General features: G+C 34.5%; 1 protein-coding gene across 1 annotated transcript; it reads left to right on the top strand.

Moving 5' to 3' along the window:
- Positions 1-6165: 6165 nt before the first annotated feature.
- On the top strand, positions 6166-7507 carry LOC107803818 (putative membrane-associated kinase regulator 1). Its single transcript, XM_016627607.2, has one exon. It carries the CDS (start codon positions 6290-6292, stop codon positions 7343-7345), a length of 1056 nt encoding a protein of 351 aa, XP_016483093.1. The 5' UTR covers positions 6166-6289; the 3' UTR covers positions 7346-7507.
- Positions 7508-15263: the final 7756 nt, after the last annotated feature.

The raw sequence follows: 15263 nt of genomic DNA, 5'->3' as shown, positions 1-15263 counted from the left end.
CCGTTATCTCATTAGTTTTGCTGTCCATAAAAAGCTTGACATGCATTTAATGGATGTGGTTACCTCCTACCTTTATGGCTCACTTGATAATGAGATATACATGAAAATTCCCGATGGATTTAAAATGCCAAACGCATATAATTCAAAGTCTCGGGAAATATTTTCAATCAAATTGCAAAGATCTTTGTATGGTCTAAAGCAATCAGGATGAATGTGGTATAGTCGTCTTAGTGAGTATTTATTAAAGGAAGGCTATATAAATGATGTCATTTGCCCATGTGTTTTTATAAAGAAAACAACATCGAAATTTGTTGTACTTGCCGTATATGTTAATGACATAAACCTTATTGGAACTCCTATAGAACTCCAAAAGGCAATTGATTATTTAAAGAAGGAATTCGAGATGAAAGATCTCGGAAAGACAAAATTATATCTTCGTTTGCAAATTGAACATTTGGCAAACAGAATTTTTATTCATCAATCTGCCTACATAGAAAAGGTATTGAAACGGTTTTACATGGATGGAGCACATCCATTAAGTACTCCGATGGTTGTTCGATCACTTGATGTGAATAAGGATCCATTCCGGCCTCAAGAAGAGAATGAAGAGCTACTTGGTCTTGAAGTACCATATCTTAGTGCAATTGGTGCACTAATGTATCTTGCTAATACTACAAGGCCTAACATAACTTTTTCAGTTAATGTCTTAGCAAGATATAGCTTGCTCCTACAAGGAGACATTGGAATGGAATCAAACACATATTGCGGTATCTAAAAGGGACTACCGATATGGGCTTATTTTATGGTAACAATTGCAGTCCCGATCTGGTTGGTTATACTGATGTTGGGTATTTATCTGACCCACACAAGGCTCGGTCTCAAACAGGTTATGTATTTACCTGTGGAGGCACTGCCATATCTTGGCGATCGATTAAGCAATCAATTGTGGCTACTTCATCTAATCATGCTGAGATAATTGCTATTCATAAAGCAAGTCGAGAGTGTGTGTGGTTGAGGTCTATAATACATCTTATTCGAGATAAATGTGGTTTGAAATATGACAAGTTACCCACAATTTTGTATGAAGATAATGCAGCATGCATAGCTCAATTGAAGGGAAGATTCATAAAAGGAGATAAGACAAAGCATATTTCACCAAAGTTATTTTTCACACATGATCTTCAAAAGAATGGTGATATCAATGTGCAACAGATTCGTTCAAGTAATAATATGGCTGATTTGTTCACAAAATCTCTACCAACGTCAACCTTCAAGAAGCTAGTTTACAAAATCGGGATGTGAAGGCTCAAGAATGTGAATTTATGCTCTCATCAGGGGGAGTTAACGCGCGTTGCACTCTTTTTCCCTTATAAGGTTTTGTCCCACTGGGTTTTCTTTGCAAGGTTTTTAACGAGGTAACCAAAAGACGTATTATTAAACATGTGTACTCTTTTTCCTTTTCTAGAATTGTTTTTCCCATTGGATTTTATTTTAATTAAGGTTTTAATGAGGTACATTACTTATCGAATAAACATTTAAGGAGGAGTGTTATGAATAGAATTCTATATAGAGTGAATGTCTATCTTGTAGAGAGTTTTACTTTGTGGCTAATTCATTTTTTCCCTATAAATAAAGAAGTCTTACCCCATTATAAATCATCCCAAAATTCAATAAGAATTCTCTCTTTCTCTACAATATTGTTCTTCTACTTTTATTGTTTTATTACAAAAGCCAACTTAATAGTTGTATTGTGTGTTGTCTTCTTAATGGTAAGCCCGATTTGTCGGTTTGGTTGGCGTAGTTATGAGGCTTCCTATCAGCATCTCGAGTCAAATCAAATATTAATTCTAACCTCTTTTTGGCATGGAATTTATGAACACACATTCACATGTTCCTTTCATTTTGCAAAGAAGAGGAGCAAAAAACACTATATAAGATAACATTAGAAGATTTTGAATGTATGTAATTGGTTAGAAAACTATATATATATATCGTTTGATCGTTAGTAAATGAAATAGGATTAGAAAGATTAAATTTAGAAGAAAATAATTTTGTAAACATATCAGAAGAATGTACCCATAACTTTGAAAGAAATAAAGGGTTAGATAGTAACCAGTGTTTTATATGTAAATGGTACCCTAGTAGAAATAAAAGAGCTAAATGTAAACTATGCTATCTAGAAGGATGTATAGCATGTATAGAAAGGGATTTTGAAACTAAAATAACTAAGGAAGAAAAATATCAAGAGACAAATGATCCTACAATAAACTTAAGAATAATGACATTAGAAGCTAGAATAAATGAATTAGAAAAAAGAATACAGAAAATGGAAAAAGGAAAAGAAAAATTAGAGGATATAAAAGAAAACATAACAACAGTAGAAAAGGAACTAATGAGTATAAAAAATTATGATGCACTAATATGTAATGAAGATAAAAGATTAAGTACAATAAAACTTTTAGCAAGAATCAAAATAGAAGATTATGAAATAGAAACCTTAGCTCTAGTAGATTCTTGATGCACAAGGTGCATAATAAATAAAAAGATAGTTCCCTCAAATCTAACAAAAACATTAGATAAACCAGTTGCAGCCATGCAAATGGATGGAACCCATAATATATATAAACATTATATAGATAAATCATAGATTAGTTTTATAAATACATGCTTAGATTTCTATAAACCTAGCTATAAAGTAGATAAAATTTGGGTAAGAGATTTGAATATAAATGTAGACTTTGTATTAGGAATACACAGTAATGGTAGTTGTCTAATCAGTAGAGATGGAATAATATTCTTTAAAAATCTTACACAAACACTAGTACAAACAATAAAAACTGCAACTAGGATAAGAACAAGACTAAATGCAAGTCAGAACAACTTAGAAAACCAAGAAGAATGTTGTAAAGATTGCAAAGATAAAAATACATACTGTAAAGTCCGAAAAGAATCTAAAACCTTAATGCTAGAAGAAGATGAAGATAGAGATATATAGAAAAAGATTATACTTTAATAGATATAGAGACAAAATTATACAATTTTAAAACATGACTACAAAAAATAGGAATAATAAAAAACGAAAAAAGATTTAGATAATATAATAAAAATATTAGATGAAATAGAAATAATAGAAGAAAAACCTTTAAAACATTGGGAAAATAATAAAGTAATGTGATATAATTAATCCAGAATATATAATCAAAACATCATCAATAGAAGCTACAAATCAAGATTTAGAAGACTTTAAAATTCAGATTCAAGAACTTATGAATTTGGGTGTAATAAGAAGATCTACCTCTAAACACAGGTCAGCAACTTTTATGGTCAGAAATCAAAGCGAAATAGTAAGGGGGAAAACAAGAATGGTAATAAATTACAAAAGACTTAATGATAACACTAGAACAGATGGATATAAGTTACCTGAAAAAACAGAATTAATAAATAGAATACAAGGAAAAAAGATATTTAGTAAATTTGACTGTAAATCAGGATACTGGCAAGTAAAAATGCACGAAGAAAGTATTGAATGGACAACATTTACTTGTCCAGAAGGACATTTCGAATGGTTAGTAATGCCATTTGGATTAAAGACAGCTCCACCAATTTTTCAACGAAAAATGGATAATATATTTGGAGAATATAAGAGATTTGTCTTAGTATATGTAGATGATATATTAGTATTTAGTAAAGATATCAAAGAGCATTTAGGACATCTACAGACAATATTTAGGTTATTTGTAGACAATGGAATAATAATTAGTAAAAAGAAAATGGAACTATGCAAAAATTATATAAATTTTCTAGGAGTAATTTTAGGGGATGGAAAAATAAAATTACAACCCCATATAGCTAAAAAGGCTCTAGAAATGCAGATAAATTAGATAACACCAAAGAGTTACAAATTTTTTTAGGAATAGTAAATTATGCGAGAAATTTTATAAAAGACTTAGGAAAAATAGCGGGACCATTATATGCTAAGACAGGCTCTACATGACAAAAATATTTTAACACAAAAGACATTAAACTAGTACAAAAAGTTAAAGAAAAGATAAGAAATATTCCTGACTTAAACATGCCATTAGAAACATATTACTTAATTATAGAAACAGACGGTAGTTTTGAAGGATGAGGAACAGTTTTAAAAGCAAAACCAAATAAATATAGTGATAAAAATACAGAAAAAATATGTGCCTATCAAAGTGGAAAATATAAAGAAAAAGGAAATATAAGTAGTATAGATGTAGAGATGTTAGCTGTAATTTACGGATTAAATAGTTTTAAATTATATATATTAAACAAAAAGAAGTAAACAATTAGAACTAATTGTGAAGCTATAGTTAAGTTTCATCAAAAAATAAATGCAAAAAATAGTAGTAGAAGGAGGTGGTTAAATTTTATAGATACTATATTAATATATAATTTAGTTTTTGAACATATTAAAGGAAAAGATAATAATTTAGAAGATCACTTAAGTAGGCTTAAAATTTCGGTTAATTAACAGAAAATATTTCATATGTACAGCATGAGACCAACAGTCCCCACGACTGAAGACAAAGGGAAGGGCATTTAAGCCTCACCCCCAGACAGATATTTACAGACAATATTAGGTAATCTTCATTTTAAGCCATATCCTTTTACAGAACAGACCAATCTAGAAAGAATGAATTTTGGAAAGCATAGTCTAATATTTTTTCCGCCATCAAATATGTCTTTCAGAATTCTACCAGAATGTGTCATAGACAGATCCCAAAGGTGCTTAATTAATAATTTATGGATAGCATATAATAAGAAAGATACTAAATACTTTATAGCAGCACTTAATGCTTTAGGTCAATATTTTACAGACAAAAGATTTAAATATTATGTAGTTATACATGGAAAAACAAAAGGTATTTTCCAGACATGGTTAGAAGTATTAGATTCTATTAAAGACATAGAAAAACCTCTTTTTAAAAGATTTAATGATTTTACCGAAGCATTAGATTATGCAAGAGGAGTGTTAGGACCAAACTACTATATTACCCCAGCACTCAGACAAAACCCAGAAAAAATACCTCAATATAATATCCGAAAAGACGAAGGCAAAATAATATTTTGTGATCACTGCTCGTCAATGACAGAAGCCTTCAGAAGATTAAACCAGAAGAATGACATCTTGACACAAGAAAAGATAAAACTCATAGAACAAGTAAAAATACTAGAGCACAGGGTACAAGCCTTGAGGTTTGAATTAACACAATCACAAACATCGCAGACTCAAATTATTCCTCAACAAGACATAGAAATGAACAGTCCAAAGAGTTCTCCATCTCAAACAAAAATGGATGAGAAGGGTGTGCATTCTCCAATGAATACAGTAAGATCCACTCTATCGGATGATGATACAGCTAGGCCGGTTCAAATGGTAACCGGTAAAGACTTATCAAATCCGTTGATGACTGTCACTTTGCCAAAAAGTGAAGAAGGTCCATCAAAGAGAAAGGAGAAATGCTAAAGAAAAAGGGAGTGATATCAAAAAAGAAAAAAAAAAGAGAAAATAGAAAAAATAATTAAACAGACATTAGAGAATTTTTTCCAAGAAAAAGAAGAACAAGACAAGCATATAATTAAAAATCCAAGTCTCAGTCCAAGAAGTCCAAGTCCAAGTCCGAGATTAAATTCAGGAAGGGAGCAAAGTTCTGAAGAAACTAATGACTATCTAAATTATCAAGATGCCCAAGGGCACAACGCAACACCTTCAAAATATATAGTAGATGATAATAAGTAGTAGTCGAGAACAAAACTTTATTGTTAATGAGAAGTTCTTATTAAAAAAAAGCATTACAAAGACTTACTTTATTATTTAGTAAAATATCAGCTTTGATAGTTTAAACAACATTGTTTCTTCAAATATTTTCAAATATTAGAATATTACAGTAATTGATTGGAGTATTAGTCAAACAATTATTTTCTTTGAAAAATAAATATTTATTAATTTTTAAAAAATAAAAATAAATGCACTCTTCTTTGTATTTCGAGCCTCTTTGTTTTGATGGAGCCGGATGTAATAAATATTATGGAATGAACATTAAAAATTCGTTTATTTTAAATTCGATAAGTATTCCAGCAATTATTATTTGGAAAGTACCAACACCCCTTTTCGGAGAAAAAAGTTTTCACCCTTTTAATCCCACAACATGTGCTCCTCCATATAAGAAGCCATTTTTTCCCACTACTCTTCTGCCTCTCTCTCTCTGGTTTCTCCAAAGAAAACCTCCATTTGTAGATCCATAATGTAGTTCACATCAAGATGGGAAGAAGAACAGACAGAAACCCTAAATCTTACACTCTCCCTTCTTCCCCTACTCACTCCTCTTCTTCTTCAGATTTCGAGTTCACCATTGCCCTTTCTCCACGTAGTCGCAAGTTTTCCACAAACCAATGTCCTGCTGACGAGCTTTTCTACAAAGGCCAACTCCTTCCCCTTCACCAATCTCCGCGCTTGTCTATGGTTCGTACTCTTCTTCTCGCTTCGTCTTCGACCTCTTCCTCCTCTGATACCACGACTATTGCTTCCCGTGACTCCACGGGCAGCAGTAGTTCCAATGATTCCCAATATTCCTACTCTAGTGGCGACCTCGTCCTCCTCCCTGAAGGATGTGACTCCTCCCGCCCTAGCTCCGTCACGGAGGAGGACGAGTTCAAGCGCCTTAAAAACTCAATAGGCATTCCTTGCACCTCCATCAAGAAAGGTAACAAGTACTTGAATTTCTCACTGTCGAGATTTTCTTCTGTGTTCCGCAAAGAATCCAAGAATCAAAAGAATGATTCAGATGTGATCTTGGGACCTCTGCCTGCTCAGACGACCACGTCCTCGTCTTCTGTGAGACGCATGAGTACATCAGCTAGAGAAGTCATTCGTAAGTATTTGAAAAAAGTTAAGCCTTTATACGAGAAGTTATCCCAAAAGCCGTCTGAGAAAATGATGGTATCGTCAAATACTGTAACATTATGCATGAAATCTCAAGATGAGTTTTTGAAAAGCAGAGAAAATTGTTATTCTTCTATTCAGAGCTCTATTAAAGAAAATACCCAAAATCCAACAATTTCGCAATCTTTTTCTGGGAATTTGAGGTATCCAAGGAGGAGAAGCTACGTGTCAAGCTGTCCTTCCTCGATAAGATCATCACCAAGCCATTCTGGGGTCCTCAGTAGAAGTGGGTTCACAACTCCGACTAACAAGACGATGACAGGTGGAATTTGTTCATCAGATTCGTCAACAATGGAGGAGTTACAAAATGCAATTCAAGGTGCAATTGCACACTGCAAGAATTCCATGCTTCAGAATCTGAACACTAGTTCTTAATAAAATTTGGTCAGTTATGAAATTTAACAAATTTTTAGTGTTGTTTTTAAGGTAAATAAGAAAAGAAAAGAAAGAAAAAGATCAAGAATATTTGTGTTTGCTAGATAGCTATTGGATCTAAAGGTTATTTTATTTTATTTAGCGGGTTATTTGACTGAGGAAGACGAGGATTTAACCTTTTGTGTTTTTTACCTTTTGTTTCATAGTTTAACCTAGCCGTTGCGTCTTGATCGAAGTTTTAGTGAGTTGCATGTGATGTTATTAATGGATCACTCATTTGGATTCTTCTCTTCTCTGTTTTGTTCCATTGAAATTTGGAGTGCCTTGGAATTTGTACTTCGTAGTTTGTCTTCTACTCTCTCTCTCCGCTATATTTTATGCGGAATCTGAGAGTACTTATTATTTTTACAATTCTTATGACTATCTAGTTTTATGTTTTTTATTTTGGATTTAAGTTTTTATGACTTAATCTAACGGTACTATTTAAAGTTTAAATAGTAGTACTAATAGCATGTTTGGCCCAAGTTTATTTTTGGCCAAAAATACTTTTGACCAAAAATTGAGGTATTTGGCCTAGTTTTTGGAAGGAAAAAAAATGCTTTTAGAAGAAGCAGAAGCAGTTTTGGAGAAGCAGAAAAAAGTAATTTTTCTTCAAAAGTATTTTTTTGAGAAGCACTTTTGAGAAAAATACACTTAGAAGTAATTTTTTAAAGATTGATCAAACACTAATTGCTGCTCAGAAGTGCTTTTCAAATTAATTAACCAAACACAAACTGCTTCTCACCAAAAGTATTTCTGAGAAAAATACTTTTGAAAAAAAACACATTCTCAAAATAAGCTAATTTTTGCAGTTTTGCCAAACAAGGTATAAGTTTCGTTTGAAATTTAAGGAAGTAAAGGTACGTATTAATGAGCTTTGTAAGTATATGAGAATCTTCCACGTGCCCGTTTAGGGAAATTAAGTGTAGTTTCAGTCTTCTCAGCTGGTTGGACATACGGCCGGTGACATTTATTATGGGAAGCAACTTTGAAGTTTCCACGGTTTGAATTAGAAATTTATTCAAACTAGAAATAAAAAACTTGGACTAGCTAGTCAACTTTAAAAAATGTCCCTTTTCCCCTTAATTCTGATTTTATTGTTCACAAGGCTTGAATTAATTCATATTATGGAAAGTTTTATCGTACGACTTGTGATTTCAGATGCAAGAGTCATATGTTGACCAAAAAAGCAAAAAGTCTTTAACAGACTGGCCGAACCAAAAGGTCTTCTAGTTCTAGTTATGGCTGTCTGACGGGACGGAACGAGACGGGACGGGACCAAATTAATGGGACGGGACGGAACGAGACGACATTTAAACGAGATGGAGGCGAGACGGGACAAAACAGGACAGGACAAACGGGACGAAACGTTCGTCCCATCCCGTCCCGCTAACAAACGGGATGGGACAGGACGGAACGTGACGGGACGGGACGGGTTCGTGGGCCTTAAGTGTATTTTTTTTTTTAACAAAACGTCTAGTTTTTGAAATTTACTATGTATTTGACTTATTTAATTAACTTAAATGTTACTATGTTAAAATGAAAATTAGAAAACTAAGTAAAGAATTATAAAATATTAAAATAAAAGACTTGTAATGAAATATTCTAGTAATTATAAATTTATAATAGAGTTATAATTTATTTAATATAGTTTCAAAGTATTAACTATTAAGTAACTAAGACAATTCATAAATAAAATTCAACGCTTAGAGCCTTTTATTTTATTAGTAGAACTTTCAAATCTCAAATACAAATATAATTCTTTTGAAAAGTACCTAATCTACGCAGCCACCTTCTAGGAAGGGTTCTGTTTGAACTAGGCCTCTTAGTAGCCAATTACAAATTATCATACTAATATTTGTAAGCTCCTATATAGCTTCTTTGTAACTTATCAATAATATCTCTCGGACATTCTGCTGGAATTGGCAATGTTGATTGATGTTCCATGAGCTCCATGCTGTCATCGCTCCCAGTGGTTAGTATCTCATTGTATTCTTCTTCTTCCCTAGTGGTTAATTTTTCAAAACCAAGATTTCTTCTTTCTGCATTAATCCAATCTCTGAATAATACAGAAATCTCTAGACTGTCCTCCGCTAATGAATGTCTATGATCTCCAATTTGAAATCTTGCCGCGCTAAAAGCACTCTCCGATGCTACTGATGATGCCTGAATAGCCAGGGTATCTCGGACCATAATTGAAAGTGTTGGAAAAGCCTTGCCACGCTCCCTCCACCATGACAAAAGTTGTTCCTTGCCTTCTTCGTCTTTAATATTTTCCAATCCTTGATTAAGATAAGAATCAAGTTCATCATCAATAGAGGAATCAAAACCTGTTATATCATCCATATCTTCCCATAAAACTTCTGCTCTAGACTTAGAAGTAGAAGGAGCAGTTTCACAACCAGTTGTATCCATAGATTTATATTTATCAAACATTGATCTAACATAAGAATATATGCTAGCTTGGCAGTTTTCGAGAGATGGTTGTTCATTTTCTTGAATTTCTAAATTCTCATAAATTTTACGAACAAGTCCCTTTGCACCTCTTAGTTTTAAAGATGGGTTAAGTAGAGTAGAAATTAAATAAACTTCGGGAATAGGGAAAAAATACTTTTTAAATTTTAAAATCATTTCTTTAATGGCCGGTGCATAAGTTGGATTTTTTTATACTTACCAAATACAACAAAAATTCCACAAATATACCACAATATTTGTGTAACAGTAGGATAATATATACCAGAAAATTGTTTTGTAGCATAATAAAATTTTTCTAAAAATTTAGTAAGCTCTCTGATCTCATCCCAATCAGAATCAACAATTTGATCAACATGGTGAGCATTATGCATATTAAATACTTTTTGGATAGGCACCCGATAATCATAAGCAACTTTAAGCATTTTATAAGTAGAATTCCACCTAGTACAAACATCTTTTGGAACTTTTCTAAATGGAAGGTTAGCACTAGCACATTGTTGAGCAAATTCACGAATTCTACTTTGTTTATGAGCACGAAAAATATAGCCACAAGCATGTTGTATTTTACTACAAGCATCAGAAAATAAATTAAGACCATCTTTTACAACCAAGTTAAAAAATATGACATGCACATCTAACATGAAAAATTGTTAGATTAATTGGACAAAGTCTAGATTTTAAGCTATTTGCTGCGGTTGTGTTAGAAGAAGCATTATCTAAGGTGATAGTTAAAAGTTTATTAATGTATCCATAAAAATCAAGTATTTGTAGAACAGTAGTTGCAATATATGCTCCAGTGTGTTTTGAATCAACAAATTTATAACCAATAATACGTTTTTGCAAGTTCCAGTGATGATCAACCCAATGACATGTAACAGTTAAATAATCACAACCATTAGGACTACGACCTATATCAGATGTGATAAACACTTTATAATCTAAGTGAAAAAATACACAATGAAATACTGAAGATATTTGGTTTGAAATTTAAAAACATCATTTCTAACTGTGGTCTTAGGAAAACCTTGAAAAGCAGGGTTATATGTTTCTTGTATATAATGCACAAAAGCAGGGTGAGAACTGAAAGTAAAAGGTAAGCCACAGACAACCACCATTTTTGCTAAGTTTTCACGATCTCTATCTTTGTTATATTTGCGTAAAACATGACCAGAAGCAGGGTCAAGTTGTTGTTGAATTTGATTAGAACCAGATCCGCTAGGAGTGTCAGTACTGATGGTAGGATCTATAATTTTTCCGGCTTCTATGTTAGCTTGTATCCATAAAGATTTGTGATCCCTTATTAAGTGTCTACTTAAACCCCCCGTCCCACCACTTGTTGTGTGTGCAAATACTTGCTTACATTTTTCATATATAGCACGATGATTGACTTTATCATGTTTAAAAAATTTCCATACAAGTGATGTTTTGGGACGTTCAGCCTTAGGCTTACCCCTTACAGTGGGTACAGGGGGTAAAGCTCCAGACTGAGATTGACTCTGAGTTGGAGCTTGTGTTGCGGGACTAGTGGGTGTTTCATCTAATTCTTCTTCCTCATTTTCTTCATCCTCATTTTCTTCATCCTCAAAAAAAATATCATTGCCAAATTATCTTTGTAAAGTTTCATGATCTAATTGTTCTCTGACATGAACATCATAAAATGTGGGGGGTTGGGAAAATGAAGTTTCATCAACATGAGTCATTTCATCAATATGCTTTCTAATTCTAGGTCTAGGAGAAGGGTTAGGATTAAGATTACTACTACTTTCACTTTTACTATTTTTTACTGCTTTTTTAAAAAATACCAAATACATTTTTAGGTGCCATAATTTAAATACGGAATTAAATTAAAAAAACTAACACAAATATTAAACACACAAATAAAATACGAAAATTAACACGTAAAGTAAACACAAAAATTAAGCACTAAAATGATACGCAAAATTATATATTAAAATTAGGAGATGGAACGAGTACAACGTGATTAAATATTGAAACTTGAAGAAATTGCCCAAAATATTGCTCCAAATACTTGACGAATTAATTTGAAGCTTGAAAGTTGCTCCAAAAAATTTGCCCAAATACTTGAAATTTGAAACTTGAAAGTTATCACTTGATAGTTGATAGTTGATAGTTGATACTTGATAGTAACAAAATTGAGAGAATAATATAGAATATTAGAATGTAAGAGATTTGAGAGAGAAGATTGATTTTTTGTGGGAAAAAATGAAGAAGAATGAGGGTATTTATAGTAGAAAATAGGGCCAAAGTGTAATTTAATAAACTTAGGGGTTATATTAAAAGTTTGGGGGGGGGGGGGGGGTTAGGGGGTTGTTTGGGGGGGTGGAGGGGGTAGGGGCTGTTTGGACCGTTGGCAACGACTATTTTTGCAATTTAAGCCGTTGCCCAACGGCTAGTTATTTAAAAAAAAAAACTGGCGGGACGGGACGCGGGACGGGACGGGACGGGACGAAACGGGACTAAACGAGACAGGAAAAACGGGACGAAATGGTCGTCCCATCCCATCCCGTGTCCCGTTTAACATTGGCCCATCCCATTTAACTTGAAGCGGACCGGGACGGGACCGGGACAGCCATAGTTACGTCCCGTTGGACAGCCATAGTTCTAGTATTGTTTCTTTAGTTTTTCATCAAGTAGCAGAAGTCTGATCGGATCAAGAAATATAGAAACTCTCATTCATAAGCGAGTACTTCAAAAGATATTGAATTTAACTACAGTTTGAATGTTAATTTGGTGAGTTTGTTAAATTTACCTAATCTAATCAAAGATAATGAATATCACGTACATGCAAGAGAGATGTGTATACGGTCGAAATCGGACTCATTTATTACATGACAGATTGGGTTCGGAATATGAGGGGTTGGAGATCGACCCCGAGTCCCATCGAGCCAGAACACGAGGTCAGAATGCCCGTCCTCGAGAACATTGGATCCATAATTCCGGAATTGATCCCGACCCTGACCCCGAACGAGCTCGAAGAGATATTGTCAGTGTAACCAACAAAAGACCGAAATAACAGAAGGTCGAAATATCTGTGACCGGTCGAGTATTACAGCGGGAATCTCAGCATGTATCAATAAGGAACCGGCAGATCAACAAATCAGGAGATTTTTACCTTTTATAAAATTGTACCCAAAGTAGACTCCCCTACTATATAAAGGGGGTCTGATTATTTGTAAAGGACATTGTGCCACACATTCAGAAAAAATATATTGTTATTTTCTCTTCAAAATTCTTATTCAATTGTGTCTTGACACTGATCGAAGTGCATTTTGTTCAAATGTGGCTCACCTCCCAAGGCTGTAACTGTTCAATTCGTGTGGTTTAAATTTACTTCATCATACTACATTTCAATTGAAATTTAATTTAATCGCTTTGTATCAATTTAATTCACGTATCCTTAAAACTACTTACAAATTCAATTGTTATCCGATTTTGAGGGTAAACAGTTTGGCGCCCACCGTGGGGCTAAGGATAATAGTGGTTATTTGATACAAATTTCCATAACACACTATTTTACACTTGTTCCTTAAAGTGTCTCTGATTTCATGTTTAAGCTCAAATGTCAAACTCACAATTAGCACCCCTACTTGTTGATAATGAGTCTGGCCACCATGGTGAAAATAACAACCTAGTGTCGGGTAACGAGATACCGCCCGTTGATCCCGACGGAATTCCAGTTGGACACTAACTCACATGTGGCTATCGACGCAAACCTGCCTATTGACCCAAATAATAACATCCGTGGTGGAGCCCGATCGATAGTGCATAATACTCTAAGCAATGGAGGAGATGGGATCTATCTTTGGATGATTTTCGAAATGTCATAGGCTCAACAGACGGCGATAGCTCAGTTACAGAACCAAAGCCATGCACCGAGCAGAATTAAACCTGATCCGTCTCGGAAAATCACCCGTAGGGACCAACCCCGAGATCATAAAAATGCTCGACGAGCTGACAAAACAGATAGAATAAGGGGAGAAGAAAATTGAAGCAAACGACAAAAAGGTGGAAACCTACAATTCCAGGGTCGGCCAAATCTCAGGAGCACCGCTGATACTGAAAAGTTTGGATTCCAAGAAGTTCGTAAAAAAACCTTTCTCTCTAAGTGCAGCTCCAAAGCCGATCCCTGCCCGAGATTCCTAAGTACAACGAAACGACTGACCCAAATGAGCATGTCACTTCCTACACATGTGCCATCAAAGGAAACTACTTGGAGGATGCTGAGATCGAGTCCGTCTTGCTGAAGTAATTTGGAGAGACCCTGTCAAAGGGAGCTATGATATGGTATCACAACTCACCTCATAATTTTATTGACTCATTTTCTATGCTTGTAGACACTTTCATGAAAGCACACGCTAGGGCTATCAAGGTTGAGAAATTGGAAAGCCGGACCTTTTCAAAGTAAGACTAAAGGTCATGAGATGCTCAAAGAGTTTGTGTCCCGGTTTCAAATGGAACAAATGGACCTCCCACCAGTCGCTGATGATTGGTCCATTCAAGCTTTCACCAAAGGACTCAATGTTCGATGTTCGGTGGCTTCACAACAGTTGAAGCAAAATCTGATAGAGTATCCGGCTGTTACTTTGGTTGATGTGCATAACTGATATCAGAGTCGATGATGATTAACTGGGGGCTCCTTCATGGTCCGTTTATCCTATTAGACCCATCAACAGAGTCAAGAGAGATATTGACCGTGAACCAAGGTCGAACAGGGATCGATACCGGTTGTACAATAGGGATCGAAGAAGCAGCGAGTCCAGACGGAGTTCTATGAAAAATGAAAGGAGAAATGATCGAGGCTAGAGTAGCCGGAGACTCATGAGAAAGAACGGCTTTGACAGGCCTATTGGGCCTAAAGAAGCACCAAAGTTATCGGAATATAACTTTAATGTTGATGCTGCCATCGTATCGCCTATCGGACGCATCAAAGACACCAAATGGCCTCGAACTCTAAAATCTGACCCAGCCAAAAGGGATCCAAACCAGATGTGCAAATATCATGGCACTCACGACCACAAAATAGAGGATTGTCGACAGTTGAGGGAGGATGTAGCCCAGTTATTCAACAACAGGCATCTTTAAGAATTCCTAAGCGACAGAGCCAAGAATCATTTCAAAAATAGGGATTATAATAAATAGATCAAACAAGAAGAACCTCAACACGTCATTAACATGATCATCGATGGGGTCGATGTTCCTCAAGGGCCGATGTTAAAGTGCACCAAAGTATCCATCACAAGGGAAAAACGGACTCGAGATTACATACCAGAAGGAACTTTGTCTTTCAACGACAAGGACGCAAAAGGGATCGTGCAGCCCTACAATGATGCACTGGTAATATCTGTACTTATAAATATATCTCAAGTTAAGCATATATTAATTG

The sequence above is a fragment of the Nicotiana tabacum genome, chromosome 7 (assembly GCF_000715075.1).
Source record: "Nicotiana tabacum cultivar K326 chromosome 7, ASM71507v2, whole genome shotgun sequence".
NCBI classification, from domain to species: domain Eukaryota; kingdom Viridiplantae; phylum Streptophyta; class Magnoliopsida; order Solanales; family Solanaceae; genus Nicotiana; species Nicotiana tabacum.
Note: the sequence above shows the minus strand (reverse complement) of the source record. Positions and strands in the feature narration are given on the sequence as shown.

What these genes read in the sequence shown, in the direction of transcription:
- LOC107803818 (XM_016627607.2), top strand. Translation starts at nt 6,290, where the DNA reads ATGGGAAGAAGAACAGACAGAAACCCTAAATCTTACACTCTCCCTTCT.